The 13,897-nt window shown below is 33.5% G+C and overlaps 1 protein-coding gene across 1 annotated transcript in view; it reads right to left on the reverse strand.

The window, feature by feature from the left end:
• Nucleotides 1–291: 291 nt before the first annotated feature.
• LOC128180108 (uncharacterized) overlaps nt 292–13,897 on the reverse strand; it is a 108,264-nt gene continuing 94,658 nt past the window's right edge. Inside the window, exon 7 of the mRNA XM_052847971.1 lies at nt 292–6,564. Coding sequence (XP_052703931.1) covers nt 1,367–6,564 — 5,198 coding nt within the window. The 3' untranslated portion in view covers nt 292–1,366. The remainder of the gene's footprint in view (nt 6,565–13,897) is intronic.

Below are 13,897 nucleotides of genomic sequence, written 5' to 3' on the forward strand. Positions count from 1 at the left end.
TACACGTTTTTCCCCCCATTTTGGGTAAGGAGAACAATCTTAATATAACGATAATTGAAGGAATGTTTTTAAAAAGTAAAGTACATAAACTAATTCTATCAATACATCAAAAGCAAAGGTTTTTCCAGTACTACTTTTAAATCTGGTAACGGTTATTACATAAGAAAACAACAACAAGACAATAAACTTTATTTTTTTTTATATAAATAATTGATATTGATAAATTGATATATTAAATAACAGATCGACTCAATAGATACACGTTGATTGCTACACGTATATTAGGAACCTCCTCAAGATTTAGATCAAGTTCAAAAATATTTCTGTAAATAGAATTTTTCATTAAAATAAACAAAGTTTATTTACCTTGACACTATGGATAGATTGGAAATGGCTACATACAGAGTAAACATATATATTTTGAAACAGCTGATCAAATGTAAAAAATCTGGTAGCGCCTATTCTTCAATTAACCTAATCCAAAGCTGTTTCAACTTTTATTCCCTAACGTTTATGTCTGACGTTACGTAAGCCTTACGTCAACGTAAGGCTGCGCAACCCGACTCTTTATACTTAGAATTGTACATGAATAACCGCTACTCGAAATTTTATAGAACAAATATACAAAACATACAGTATGAATAGAATGCATTATGAAGTAAAACAATGATATTTAGCAACTCAAATACATTTTAAACATGTTGAAACAATGAACAATGTTTCCAGTTGTTATAGAAATGTGATATTATATACATTCAATCAACAAAAATAAGTAACAAATGCAGTCGACGATCATTTCGGCTATAATCTTTGCGATAAAACATTAATTTGTCTTTTTTGAAGTTTTAAAGCAAATTTGTTGAGGAACTTTCATATGTTACTACTTGCTTTTGAGCGTTTGAAGTTGTTCGGTGTTACCGTTTGGAGGGCGAAGCCAATAATACATTTCCGCAATCAATTTGCGTCAAAAGATTCATTTGAAGCGTGCACGGTTTGATCCGTTTTTTATTTTTTTCAATACATGCACTTAAGGCAGCATGCTTTGTTTATATTATGAAAAGAAAACAGATTTAATTGACTTGCTCTATATTTACAGAACATTGCCAAATATTTAAAACAATATTTTTGAGATCTATTTTCAAGTGCTGGGATTTCAATCAGATATGAACAGATCATTTAAAAAGAGATTTTGGCGTGAGATTAAAAATGGCGAAGAGTATGGACCGTCATCCGTCATCTTGAACCACATTTTGATCTCGTTCAATGGCTATATACCGGGATTTTTGTCTCAAAAATATTCAATATTGCCATAGCTTAACAACTAATATATATGTAAAATGATCGGGAAAATCTATAACATTTAGACTCACTTCTCAAATTTCAGTCTTGTCACTCTTTCTACTTGACTTGATACAAAAAGAGAAAAAAACGAATTCGGGTCATACATGTTATCTAAGATGTTGTCTTTTTCCAATAAAAATTCAACGATGTCCTTATTTTCATTAGGGCAGTCTTTCAAATCATGTTTGACTTCAAATCCACAAAAAAAACTAGTCTCGACCCCATTTTCAATCAAAATATTAACAATTTTGTAATGTCTTAAGTGAAAAGCAACATAGAAAGGGCTTATCCCGTCTTTCAAACATAAACCTTTTTCTGCTCCATTACTCAGTAAAAGTTGCACGATGCTATTATGTCCGTTTTCACAAGCCTTATAGAGAGGAGTGGCTCCGTTTATATTGCATAAATTTATATCTGCCCCATTACCCAGTAAAATTTGTACTGTATTATCATGTCCGTTGCGACAAGCTATAATGAGAGGACTGGCTCCGTCTTTCATACATAAATTAATGTCTGCTCCATTTCTCAGTAAAAGTTGCACTGTGCTATCATGTCCCCATTGACAAGCTATATAGAGAGGACTGGCTCCGTCTTTCATACATGCATTGATATCTGCCCCATTACTCAGTAAAATTTGTACAATTTTATCATGTTCGTTTTGACAAGCTATAAAGAGAGGACTTGCTCCATCTTCCATACATAAATTAATATCTGCCCCATTATGCAGTAAAATTTGTACTGTATTATCTTGGCCGTTGCGACAAGCTATAATGAGAGGACTGGCTCCATCCTTCCTACATGCATTGATATCTGCCCCATTACTCAGTAAAATTTGTACAATTTTATCATGTTTGTTATCACAAGCTATATAGAGAGGACTTGCTCCATCTTCCATACATAAATTAATATCTGCCCCATTATGCAGTAAAATTTGTACTGTATAATCATGGCCGTTGCGACAACCTGTAATGAGAGGACTGGCTCCGTTCTTCATACATAAATTAATGTCTGCTCCATTTCTCAGTAAAAGTTGCACTGTGCTATCATGTTTCCATTGACAAGCTATATAGAGAGGACTGGCTCCGTCTTTCATACATGCATTGATATCTGCCCCATTACTCAGTAAAATTTGTACAATTTTATCATGTCCGTTATCACAAGCTATAAAGAGAGGACTTGCTCCATCTTCCATACATAAATTAATATCTGCCCCATTATGCAGTAAACTTTGTACTGTATTATCACGGCCGTTGCGACAAGCTATAAAGAGAGGACTGGCTCCGTCATTCATACATAAATTAATATCTGCCCCATTATGCAGTAAAATTTGTACTGTATTGTCATGGCCGATGCGACAAGCTATATAGAGAGGACTGGCTCCGTTCTTCATACATGCATTGATATCTGCCCCATTACTCAGTAAAAGTTGCACTGTGCTATCATGTCTCCATTGACAAGCTATATAGAGAGGACTGGCTCCGTTCTTCATACATGCATTGATATCTGCCCCATTTCTCAGTAAAATTTGTACAATTTTATCATGTCCGTTATCACAAGCTTTAAAGAGAGGACTGGCTCCGTCTTTCATACATGCATTGATATCTGCCCCATTACTCAGTAAAATTTGTACAATTTTATCATGTCCGTTATCACAAGCTATAAAGAGAGGACTTGCTCCATCTTCCATACATAAATTAATATCTGCCCCATTATGCAGTAAACTTTGTACTGTATTATCACGGCCGTTGCGACAAGCTATAAGGAGAGGACTGGCTCCGTCATTCATACATAAATTAATATCTGCCCCATTATGCAGTAAAATTTGTACTGTATAATCATGGCCGTTGCGACAACCTGTAATGAGAGGACTGGCTCCGTTCTTCATACATAAATTAATGTCTGCTCCATTTATCAGTAAAAGTTGCACTGTGCTATCATGTTTCCATTGACAAGCTATATAGAGAGGACTGGCTCCGTCTTTCATACATGCATTAATATCTGCCCCATTACTCAGTAAAATTTGTACAATTTTATCATGTCCGTTATCACAAGCTATAAAGAGAGGACTTGCTCCATCTTCCATACATAAATTAATATCTGCCCCATTATGCAGTAAACTTTGTACTGTATTATCACGGCCGTTGCGACAAGCTATAAGGAGAGGACTGGCTCCGTCATTCATACATAAATTAATATCTGCCCCATTATGCAGTAAAATTTGTACTGTATTATCATGTCTGTTGAGAGAAGCTATAATGAGAGGACTTGCTCCGTCCTTCATACATGAATTAATGTCTGCTCCATTTCTCAGTAAAAGTTGCACTGTGCTATCATGTCTCCATTGACAAGCTATATAGAGAGGACTGGCTCCGTTCTTCATACATGCATTGATATCTGCCCCATTACTCAGTAAAATTTGTACAATTTTATCATGTCCGTTATCACAAGCTATAAAGAGAGGACTTGCTCCATCTTCCATACATAAATTAATATCTGCCCCATTATGCAGTAAAATTTGTACTGTATTATCATGGCCTTTGCGACAAGCTATAATGAGAGGACTGGCTCCGTCCTTCCTACATGCATTGATATCTGCCCCATTACTCAGTAAAATTTGTAAAATTTTATCATGTCCGTTGCGACAAGCTATAAAGAGAGGACTTGCTCCATCTTCCATACATAAATTAATATCTGCCCAATTATGCAGTAAAATTTGTACTGTATAATCATGGCCGTTGAGACAAGCTATAATGAGAGGACTGGCTCCGTTCTTCATACATAAATTAATGTCTGCTCCATTTCTCAGTAAAAGTTGCACTGTGCTATCATGTTCCCATTGACAAGCTATAAAGAGAGGACTGGCTCCGTCTTTCATACATGCATTAATATCTGCCCCATTACTCAGTAAAATTTGTACTGTATTATCATGTTCGTTTTGACAAGCTATAAGGAGAGGACTGGCTCCGTCATCCATACATAAGTTAATATCTGCCCCATTATGCAGTAAAATTTGTACTGTATTATCATGTCCGTTTTGACAAGCTATATAGAGAGGACTGGCTCCATCTTTTATACATAAATTAATGTCTGCTCGATTACTCAGTAAGAGTTGTACTGTGCTATCATGTCCATGTTGACAAGCTATAAAGAGAGGGTTGGTTCCATCGTCATTTTTACATAAATTAATATCTGCGTCGAAGCTGAGTAACAGTTGTACAATTTTATCATGTCCGTATACACAAGCTGTGTAGAGAGGACTTGTTCCATCTTTTTTACATAAATTAATGCGTGCCCAATTAATCAGTAAACATGATACCGTGATAAAATGCCCATTTTCACAAGCTAGTATTAAAGGACTCGCTCCATCTTCCGTTTGTTCATTGATGTCTGCTTTATAGTCTAGTAACATTTTAACAATGGTTTCATGTCCATATTGACAAGCTATATGGAGAGGACTGACCCCGTCCTCCGTACATAAATTAATATCTGCTCCATTATTGAGTAATAGTCCTACAGTTTTGTATCTTTGTGCTTCATTTTGTTCTCCATGGTTTTCGTCTCCGTATTCTTGGGTATCATTACCAGCTGCTAATTGTAAGGGGGTCCAGTGATCACCGGTTCGACTTAACGAATTTACATCGACACCGACCCTAATTAATTCTTGAAGCATTTCATAATTATGGAATACGCTTACAATATGAATAGGGGAGAGTCCCCCCCAATCTTTTGTTAACGACTTTTCATCACAATCTTTAGAAATTATACGAAACAATTCCATTGATCCATTACAATACACTGCAGGAAGCAAGGAACGAAGATTAGTATGCATTTGTTGCAGAGTATCTAAGCATGTATGTGATAAATCCGTATGACTAAAAACGATCAGTACAAATAGTGGTGATAGGTCATTTTCCAAACCCAGAAAAGCGAGTTTCGTTATATGTATTTGTTTTGCTATGTGGTGAATGTGTTTTTTTAATTTTAGATTTTTCTTTTTAAGTAGCATCGGCAGTTTTTGTGGATGCTTTTGGATTATTTTTTTCAACGTTCCAATTACTTTTATATTCTTTAGACAATGATTGAGAACAACATCAATTAAGCGATTTCCAAACAGTTCAGTAAAAAGCCTTTCTGCAAGTATCTCTATGTAAATGTCACTTAGATAGATAGTGAACGGGTCGCTGTCTTTTTTACAGTCTCCTAATTGTACTCTTTTTCTGAGGAAGCCAATGTCAGTGTATTTTATTGTTTCTGTTGGATAATTTGTCCCAAACATATAAGTGGTAACTTCCATCACCAAATCGTGATAAAAATGATACCTGTCGCCAATCAACTTGACAAAACAGTTCTTTAGGGAATCAAGATTGTTCCTAATAGCTTTAATCGGTGTGCTCTCTGGTAATCCACAAAGTTTTAACGTGTGTTTGAATTTGTTGTCCGTGTCTTTATCTTTTAAAAGATCACTTGCGCAAAGATCATCGTTAAAAAGAACAAGGAGAGCCAACGCAAAATATTTACCCTTGTCTTTTTCTTTGAACCCTATTATTTCCTCTTTCATCACTGTTGCGGGTTCAGTAAAAAATCGTATCCCTTTAGAAATGTATTCTTCTTTGCTAGAATATAAATTACATAATAACGGGAAATACCTTTCTACTTCGACGATCGCATTACAATCCTCGTCGGATAAATTCATATTTAATGTATATTTTGTCAAAATATGACGTTTTTCATCAACAGACAATTTGTATTTCTCATTATCGATGTCTACAATAGCTGATTGATTAATGAGATAACGCGCCACTCTGGAATCAGATATGATATAATTTCTACATGTCATGAGAATTTTTGCTGTTTTTAGGAAGAACTTTAAATCTGCCTCATATCTTTCCCATGAATCATTATATATTTCATCAAAAGATTCTTTTCCCAATGGATCATTAAAAATACAAATGGTTTTATCTTCTTGTTTTTGAAATCGACTTGAATTATATTCATTTACGATGTCTTCTACTTTTTTTACTCGTCTTATAGTCCAGCCCCGTTTTCTGTATTGGAGCGTGATATGTTGAAGGATGGCTGACTTTCCGGATCCTGAATGACCAGCAACAATAACCAGGTTCCTGCTTTTAATTAATTTTTCTACTTCTTTACACGCCTTTGTTGAAATAAAATTAATGTCCTCGTGTTCCCATTGGTCGAATATGACTTCTTCAATAGGATATTCTGAAATTGATAAATAGTAGGGAATCAATGATAACATAGTAGATGATGCAGGTAAAACGGGCCCGGCATATACAGTGAAAGTGTCCAACAAGTAATACATTAGTATCTGACAAGTGAACTTGTCAAAAAAAAACAAAGATAAAAAATACATTTCATAACATAGGCATTAAACATATGAATGATCAAAAAAAGGAAACTATTTTAACTGAATTATTAATATACATGATAAGTAAAAATATTAAACTGTTTACATTCTCTCTGTATATATTTCACATAATATATGTACCTTCGGGTTTTTAACTGTCCTAATATACATTTTTTGATAGATGGATTTAAAACACATGTACATTATGTTCATTTTTTATTCTTACCATCTGCTGATCTTCACCGATTTCCAAAATAATAAAGTTATTCAGATAGAAAATATGTCCTGCATTTCACGATAAGTACTTTTTTATGTGTGATATTAATTTTCAAGCAGCGAATGGTATGGCCATGAAAGCAATGAGCTTGCTTACTGCTCATGAAATAAAAACATTTCTTCATTATGTGATGAAATAATTAGATAAAAAAAAACTCCTTTGAAATAAACGTTATCACTTCCTTCGATTTATTTTTATTTTAGATATCTTATCACAGAATTACTTGCCACTTTGATACTAAATTTGTAGTATTGTTATGATATCTTTTAAATACTCTTAAAATATGACATGTTATAAATTGTTTAATAATGGTTTTTTTATTGTTTAAATAAATAATATGTAAATCACAGAAAAGAAACGGCAGGTATCAAGTAGTTGAATAAATTTTATACACGTTACGAAAATTATGCGGTGAAGAATTACATATTATATAGTGTAATAACATAATTACAGGTACTGTGAGCAAGTTCACAAATGATACCCCCCCCCCCCCCCCCGGCTTAGAAAATTTGCTTTTTCTTCCAGTGATTTTGAACTTGCCATGATGACCCAGGGTCAAAATCATGACACACTCTTGGGTCAAAAGCAGTCTTTTTGTGAAATAAGAACTTAGAATGTTTTTATAAGAAAGGGTTGGACCTGGAGTATTTTACAATAATTTGCATTTTTTTACACGATTTAGTCCCTTTGTTTTTAAATCTCTTCCGGTGTATATGTATTAGCAGAGGGTTTCACAACAGGTAAACACAGGGAAAAGAAGTCCTGCAGGCATTCACACCTGTGCTAATCAAAATACACCCCTGAACTGAGAGAGAGAAAATGCCTCCGCTGTAGTGTTCTACGCAACTAAAATTGTCTTTTTACCACGTGCTTTGTTTAATCTTAAGTAGATAAGAAACTAATGATTATATACTTATAATGTATACATCTCTAAGTAAATTTATCACTAGTTTAAGATAAATAATAAAAGGTCGCATATGTGGATTACCGCAACAGAGTGTATACGTTGACAATATAGTGCATGCGTAGCTGTGATAGATATCAATTAGATTATACGTGTACTTATTATACTAGTAATTAAAAACATGTTTTATTTGACTACCGGTAAAGTGTTTAAAAAAGTAATAAAAGTGATAATGTTGTTATACTCTCTCTTATAGTGGATGACTCCCTCTCTCTTCTCTCCCCCCCCTCTCTTTCTCTCTCCCTCTCTCTCTCCCTCTCCTTTTTTCCTCTCCATACTGCGCATGCAATATTGTTAAAAAACTAAGTGTTTATTCCCAACAGTATTTGATCACCTCATTATTCTCAAAGACGTATTCACATCTGTGCAAATCAGAATACCTTTAATCAGACATGCAATACTTTTATATGTATATAATGATGCATGCATGTAATTAAGCAAGGATTCGGAAACAAGTAAACACTTGATACGTAAATCCGTTTCAATCGATAAAGTCTATAAATTTTAGATTTTTGATATGTCCAAGTTAGGATTTCTCTGTAAGCACATTTATAAAAAAATAAAGGCTGAAATAACAGCATCCTTACAAATATTGCGTTGAGGAAGAGAATAAGTGCATGTACATGTATATGCAAGGTATATGATTTCTGATAAAACTGCCATGTTATAAAGCGCTTAAATAGGATTTACCAATTCATTTACCATTTATTGAAGGGCCAAAAAGCTTGTTTCAAGATTCAAATGGGCCTTGCCCTGCATTTAGTATTATCAGTGTCCACAGGCTCTTTGGCCTTTCGGACATTATTGACCTCAACGAAATATGTGATGTCATACGCAAGCTCGTCAGTCTTCTCGAAAAAATTTACCCCTCCCTTACGAACCAGTCAATTTTTTTCTATTTAATTAAAATGTTTAATCTTTTGCTATACCCAGTTACGCTGCTCTCTCGTGTTTGTCTTGTTACAATTTCAAAAAAACATTCATTGGTCCATCTGATCTTCCACCAACCCAGTCGTCACGGCGGTAAACAAATTTACCAGGAATATGAGCTCTCAAGGCGTTTATTTTGCTCACTGGTAGTGCTTAAGTGTTTCCTGTTTGACATTGTGTTTGCATTTTAATCTATACTAGGCGATCAAGCAATTGAGCATCTGTTCCCAGGGCTCACCATTCTTGCTTGTATTGTTTGGGGATGCACAACAAGGCAAAATTTGATGCCTGGCTTCCTTATTGTAAGCAGCCGTGCCCTAAATCGCCATTAAAATCATTATGAGGTAATGTTTTGTATTGCTAATTTTATTACTCTTAAGCTTTAGGCATCTTTGATAATGCAATGTATTTGTAAACTGCCTAAAACAATATCCTTGCTGATTTAAGAGTAGCAGTATTGCATTGGTATAGATTAATAACTCTCTCTCTCTCTCTCTCTCTCTCTCTCTCTCTCTCTCTCATATGGATGAGAAGTGCCTAATTTCATATCCCAAGATCAGCCTCGATGCAGCAATGGTATCATTGTTATATTGTTATATAGGAAAATACTTAATAAAGTTGACATTTGTACTGACTTTAATTTAATGATGATCTTTTGTTTCAGTGGGTAAGACCAAATAATATACTTCAAGAAAAGGTCCGCCCGTTGAAAACTGAATGCAGATAATTAATATTCATATTAATACTTGTTTTGATTTATCCGGATGATCTTTTTATTTAGGGGATAGGACCTGATATTATGGCTGAAAAAAGGCCAGCTTCTTGAGATATCAAATGCAGATAATTGATATTCATATTGATACTTGCTTTGATTGATCCCGATGTTATTTTAATATAGAGGTAGGACTTAAAGAAAAGGTCCGAACCTTTGAAATGCTGTATGCCAAAAATTCACAATATTTAGACACGATAACATTTTATTTCAGAGGTAGGAGCCAATATTATAGTTCAAGAAAAGGTTTGCCTCGTAAAAAGAACTGCATAGTCATGCATGGATGTAGTGACTTTGTTATATATTTTTGTTGTGATATTTTTCAGTTGATCTTCTTAATGTTGGAGTGGACATAAAATTGACATCAGCGTGTTTTATTTTTTTAAAAAAATGTATTTAGAGTAGTTAAACATTATTTATAATAATATTTATATACATGATTTTCATCGTAAAATATTTCAATTAAAGGAGCGAGACCTTTCATGTTAAGTACGAGTAGTAAAACATATTTAAATTGAGTTTTTTTTTTCTTTTTAAAAATGTGAAAAATGCATGGCATCCATTACAAACGACTGTCAGCTTCGTTGAAATAATCTTAAATAATAAGGTAGGTTTGCCCTATCTGTCTGACTGTATCGATTTTCATCTAATGGCAATAAGAAATGCTTGTCATGATGTTTATACGATATTTGTGAGAGAGAAAAAAATTAATATTGCCAAATGTGGGGGTAGCTGGCAGGCATCTAGAATAACATTTCACCGGAGTGTGTACATTTGCCTTTTTCACACAAATATTTTCCACAGGTGCTTGAGCCCCAGCCCCCCTCCCCGATCTAAACCTTCAGTAAAGTTGACTTTTTTTAAATAGAAATTCCTTTGAAGTCATATACACAACATGTTCCGTTTTAATTATCTAAATATTAACGTAAAATAAACGATTAATGTAAACCCCCTCCCCCATTGCATTTGAAAAGAGGATCTATAATATGCAGGTTGGGGTTGTTTAAAAACTCATTTATTTTTAATCAATTTTCAGATATTTGATATAGAGCATTTTGTGTACATGACTTTAAAGGAATTTCTAATAATATTTGGCTACATTACTGAGGTTTTTTTTTTTTAGGAGATGTCTCCTTATTACAGAAATCACATTGCAAGCAATCAGGAAATATCATGAGGAGAAAGAATAGGGTTATACATCCGACACAAAGAAATACTGATCGGATCCTGCACAGGCATCTGACTTGAAGAAAAACATCCTTTTGAAATAGGATATTTCCCAGTACTATAAATGTAACAAATAATATCTTTCCAAAAAGCTTGCATGTTCAAATAAAATTATCTTTTTGGAAGCATGCATGCATCAATTTTTGCAAAAAAATTAATTTTCGTTTCTGTACATAGATTAATAATCGAAACGTGCAGACTCAAGAAGTAATGGGTTTTTTTTATTATTATCGTAATATTAGTGTTTATTATAATATTAGAGTGAGAATCTAGTACGTTGCAAGAACTTGTGTTCGAGCACTTTGTTTATTAGATACACAGTAAAATATGTTCAAACCAACCAATATTATTTGCAAGTAAATTATTTCATTATTTCAAATTATTTCAGGAATGTATCAAATAACTATAAATGTAAAAGCGGTCGGATAACGAAAACTGTCGAGTTTAAATTGTATAATAATAAGAAAATAACCGGCTTTTTGTCATTTTTCCAAGCAAATTCAAAACAGGGCAGTTTTTCTTTAAATGAAGCTGCATTTATAAAGTATGTTCTACAGTATTATCATTATAGGAAATTTATTGTTTTTTTTAAAAACGACATGAGTTGGACCAAATTGGACCCGTCCCTTATATTGATGTGTTAAATTAATGCTTGTGACATTATGGGGCGAAATCTGGTTTTAACTTTCAGCCAAATGAGGAGGCCCGAGGCTTTGAATTAATTCATGTATGGATTTTGGGGAATGGGAAGAAATCGATTTTATGACATTTGTTTTGTTACAAATAATATATACTCGGATTATTATACTTCAGATCGAATGTTTAAGAATGAATGTATCGAATAAACATCCACACATTCTCATTATAGGAAATCTGTTTTTTTTTAAAAATGACATGAGTTGGACCAAATTGGACCCGTCCCTTATATTGATGTGCTAAATTAATGCTTGTGACAATATGGCGTGAAATCCGGTTTTAACTTTCAGCCAAATGAGGAGGCCCGAGGCTTTGAATTAATTCATCTATGGATTTTGGGGAATGGGAAGAAATCGATTTTATGACATTTGTTTTGTTACAAATAATATATACTCGGATTATTATACTTCAGATCGAATGTTTAAGAATGAATGTATCGAATAAACATCCACACATTCTCATTATAGGAAATCTATTTTTTTTTTTAAAAATGACATGAGTTGGACCAAATTCGAACCGTCCCTTATATTGATGTGCTAAATTAGTGCTTGTGACATTATGGGGTGAAATCCGGTTTTAACTTTCAGCCAAATGAGGAGGCCCGAGGCTTTGAATTAATTCATGTATGGATTTTGGGGAATGGGAAGAAATCGATTTTATGACATTTGTTTTGTTACAAATAATATATACTCAGATTATTATACTTCAGATCGAATGTTTAAGAATGAATGTATCGAATAAACATCCACACTAAATGTTTATTGAGCCTTAAGTAAGACAAAAACGTAACACCCTATTTTGAGCTAAATGGCCCTAATTGATCGAAAATTGGGGCTTAAAAAACATATATATATTTTTAACTTAAACTGTACATTATTACACAGTATGTAACAAACTGCTGCACTTATCCCTCTTAACACCGTCTAATCCTGACTACCAAACAGGATAACACATGTGCATGATGAACCTCCTTTTTTTTACTACAAAATCTTGCTCAGTATTGCTCATAACGTCCAGTTTAATATTTCATTAATTAAGAATTTAAACGTTGAAACGTTTAACATGAATTGTGTTACATGTATCTTTATTATGAAAAATATTGTTATTGCTAGTTTCATTGCCTGCACTGTTACGAAAAATACAACTTTCAAACCAAAAATATACCTGACGTCAAGACGTCAAAACAATGTTAGATTTTTTTGGCTAATCTACTAAGATTCTAGCAAAGATCATGGTTATAATTACCTCTTCTCTGTATAAAAATAATGCGCAAAATTGAGTTACCTCTTCTCAAAGAGACCGGTAGAAAATAACCGGCTTTTTTGTCATTTTCAAGCAAATTCAAAACAGGGCAGTTTTTTCTTTAAATGAAGCTGCATTTATGGAGTGAAATTTGAGTAACTGTTATCTATTCATAAATGTACTTTTCCCTTTGTATAAGACAATAATTCACTTCAGTTATAATTGCTTAATTATTTTATTAACTCTTACACCTCACCTTTGATTTAATTGACTCACTCATATTGAAGTTTTACTCTATGACATATGTCAATCGTGCTTAAGTGCTAATTTCTATTGTTTTCAATTCTTATTTATATTGTGTTATACACCATTGTCGGAAGAGAGGAATTAGGTATCGGATTGTTCGGGTATAGTTTTTGGATTCCCAGAAATCACCCATACCGACCTAAAGTTCAAATAAAGTGCTTTTTACCACCTAAAGCATTTTGGCTTTACTGTCGCCGGATATATAGAAACACCTTATTTTCCCCGGTGATAGTTTGGTGGAGATATCCTAAGGGTATTTTACCCGGGACTGCTACATATACTTTGTAGAAGTTAGATCCTGCGTACCAGCAACCGAGCGAGTTTTCCAAGAGCATCAACAAACGCCAAGAATAAAACACAAGAGCAGAAGATTCAACCGCCTTTTTACGACCATATACCAACGTCGGTTCTTTTCGAGTTTTGGACATCCCAGGACTTGCACGCCTGCGTAAACATTAACTTTTATGCAATATAATTTTGTTGCATCATATTTTACAGAAACAAAACTATATATGATATAATTTATATTTAATTAAAACCCGAGTTGTATTTTGAACCCGTTATTTTACGTGTGATATTTGATTTCAGGCTGAAATATTCTCGACAATCAGCTAGGGTGTTTGATAATGAAAACAATGTTTACAAATCGCACGCAGAATGTGTATCTGCGTAAATATTTATTTAAATTGTCTGTAATAATTCGTTTTTAATGCATCATTTTCTTATACAGAAAGAAATGTACTTATGATAGATTTTATATTTACTTTATACAAA

The sequence above is a fragment of the Crassostrea angulata genome, chromosome 4 (genome assembly GCF_025612915.1).
Source record: "Crassostrea angulata isolate pt1a10 chromosome 4, ASM2561291v2, whole genome shotgun sequence".
Lineage (NCBI taxonomy): Eukaryota > Metazoa > Mollusca > Bivalvia > Ostreida > Ostreidae > Magallana > Magallana angulata.